Here is a 3,123-nt window from a genome sequence, read left to right on the forward strand (position 1 = left end):
AAAAAAAAAAAAGAGAACGTGTAGGACTAGATCACTGGATCAATACCTAACAGTTAACTCCCATACCACCTTATCTGATTTCTTTAAAAATAAAAAATAAAAAAAAAAAGAAAAAAATGTGTAAGACTAGACTATTCAGACCATTCAAAAGGTGTAAGACTATTTAGCCTAAACGTGTAAGACTTTAGCTCTTTTCTCCTTATGGGTCTATTAACCATTCAGACCATTCAAAGAATCAAAAGGCTTCTAGAGAAATCTAAAGGAACCAAACCAAAGTTCAGCTTCAGAAAAAAAAAAAAAAAAAAAAAAACCTGACCCGTGAGCAAACTCCTCTTCAAAAGAAAAAGAAAAAAAAAAAACCAGACACCCATGAAAAAAAAACCGAGATACCCAGCAGTAAACATGAAGAAGACGAAAGAGACAAAGGAAGAGAAAACAAAAAACGAACTTTCAGTGAACACACAAGTCTATTGCCAACACAGTTGATCTGTTAGCCAACTAATGAGTGTTTTTTTTAGAATCAAGATAGGGAAAGTCAGAGAATGAGTTATTTATTTATTTATTTATTTATTTTTTCCTTTCTTTTCTTATTTGCCTCTTCTTTCTGCTTTTGTAATATTTTCTTCTGCAAGCTAATAATTTTTGCTGTTTGTAATCTTTTCTTATGCAAGCTAAAGATTTGGTGATGGTCTAATCTGATGGGATTAGTTACATTGTCAGTTTGTCACTTCAGCTTTTTTCTATGTGATAAACGGGCTTTTGTGAGAAACGGGTAACCTGATGAGATTTGGTGATGACTGTTTGAAATTAATTAATTAATTATTTTTTGAGTGAGAAACGGGTCTCTGTGAGAAACAGGCCTTCATGGTGATGGCCGTTTGTAATTTTTTTTTTTCTTAGATGGAAAAATAATATTATATACTATTTGGGAGCCCTCTTATAAGTGGGGGCCTTAGGCGGTAGCCTAGCTCGCCTATAGCTTCAGCCGGCCTTGCCAAGGTGTAAGTGGATTGGATAGTTTGATCAAGTAACGCTAATTTAAATGTTGCCTTTCTTAATTTGTACATTCCTTCTCTCAAAACCATACCAAAATAAATTTCATAGGCAAACGAAAGAAATTCTACCATCCTACCATATTTCAAGTGAATATCTTCACGTATGAATAATTGCCAAAAAAATAAAAAAAATAAAAAATGAAAGTAAAAATTAAGGCAGATGAATATAGCACAATTGGCATCTCATGATGTTTTTAATAGAGGTATTCAGAATTTAATTTCTCTTATCAAATTATATATATAAGAAAATAAAACAAATCTTTTTATTTATATATAATATATAAAAGTTGAAACCTAATATTTATTGTTGTTGTAGTCTTGTTGAGCTACCGTGTAGCATTTTGGTCCATTAATTCTGCCAATTCGGTCCATTTGGTTAACTCTGGTTTATTCTGTCCACTTTAATTTGTTTGATCCACTTTAGTCTATTTTGGTTCACTTTGATCATTTTTGGTCTATTTTGGTTCATTCCACGAGCTCAGTTTATTTTGGTAGTGAGTGGATCTACACGTATGTAAAATGGTTTTTTTGCCTAATATAAATGGGTGAGGGAGATTTAAATATTTGTTTTTTAGTGAGCTCAATTCACTTTGGTAGTGTACCGTTTTTCTTAAAAGCAAGACTTAGGTACAATATTTAAGTGCTGTTCCTTAGGTTTCATTTTTAAGATTTTTCCATGTAAATTTTTCCTTATGAGATGAAAATGTATTTTTTAATTAAGTAATTACATGACTAAATTTTAAGAGAAAAACTTAAAAAAATAGTACTTAAAGTACTGTATATAAGTTTTGTCATTTTCTTAATATTAATGAGTGATAGAGATTTGAACATGTGTTTTCCAGTAAAGGAAAGTAAACTATTATGGTTTACTAATTGGAATAACTTAGGTAATTTATCTTTGAGCACAATTTATCATTTTCAATTGAATTCAAATACCCCAGTACATTGAATTAATTATCTTTGAAAAAGATAACAATACTTTTATTTATTGGTCAATATAATCAATATTTAAATTTAACTGATTTTTTTATTAAAAAAAGCTAATATTTTTAAATTAATAGTGTATAGAATTGAATTAAAAAAAGGAAAAAGAAAAAGGCTGATATATATTATTCAGCGTTAGATGAATGAATGAATTGACGTGACCAAAGAAATGATGACCATGCAAAATCCAACGTATCCTTTTCCGGGCCCACTATCCCCCACCACCGCCGCCACGACCACTCGCTCCAACAACAACGTAGCTTTTACAACGCCACCAAACTACGCGGCGCGTCTGTCTAACTTGCTCACCCTCAAAGGCTTCAATCCCCTGTGGTGCCCCACACTAGTCACCCACCCAACCCCACACTCCCTCAAACCCTACCTCTCTCCCCCTCCAACCCTCGAATCCTTCTCCGCCATCGCCTTCACCTCACGCGCCGCCATCACATCCCTCTCAACCGCCACAGCTGACTTCGCCGAACCCCTCTTATCCCCACACGGCCAAACCTTCATCCTCGCCGCTCTCGGCAAAGACTCGGAACTCATCGTCCAAGACTTCATCGCCAAGTTTTGCCAAAACCCTAACCGAATCAGAGTCTTAGTGCCTCCAATCGCGACCCCGAGCGGTTTAGTCCACGCGCTAGGTCTAGGGCTCGGACGGAGGGTCCTGTGTCTGGTCCCAACCGTGGTGGGGCTCGACGAGCCGGCGGTGGTGGCGAATTTTGTGAAGGAGCTGGAGGAGAAGGGGTGGGATCCAGTGAGGGTGAGCGCGTACGAGACCCGGTGGAAGGGGCGCGAGTGTGGGAAGGAACTGGTGGAGAAGTGCGAGAGGGGGGAATTGGGTGCGGTGGTGTTCACGAGCACTGCTGAGGTGGATGGGCTGTTGAAGAGTCTGAGGGAAATGGTTGGTTGGGATTGGGAGACGGTGAGGAAAACGTGTCCTGATTTGGTTGTGGCGGCCCATGGGCCTGTTACGGCTGCTGGGGCTGAGAGTTTGGGTGTCAAAGTTGATTTGGTGAGTGATAAGTTTGATAGCTTTGATGGTGTTGTTAATGCTCTTGCTTTGAGATTTGGTATGGTTTAG

At 37.6% G+C, this 3,123-nt stretch overlaps 1 protein-coding gene across 1 annotated transcript; it reads left to right on the forward strand.

Moving 5' to 3' along the window:
* The first annotated feature begins 2,211 nt into the window (after positions 1–2,211).
* On the forward strand, positions 2,212–3,123 carry LOC112035647 (uncharacterized). The gene has a single exon (XM_024068478.2). The coding sequence runs from the start codon at positions 2,212–2,214 to the stop codon at positions 3,121–3,123; it is 912 nt and encodes a 303-aa protein (XP_023924246.2).

Source organism: Quercus suber, unplaced genomic scaffold, assembly GCF_002906115.3.
Source record: "Quercus suber isolate HL8 unplaced genomic scaffold, Cork oak 2.0 scaffold_512, whole genome shotgun sequence".
Taxonomy (NCBI): domain Eukaryota; kingdom Viridiplantae; phylum Streptophyta; class Magnoliopsida; order Fagales; family Fagaceae; genus Quercus; species Quercus suber.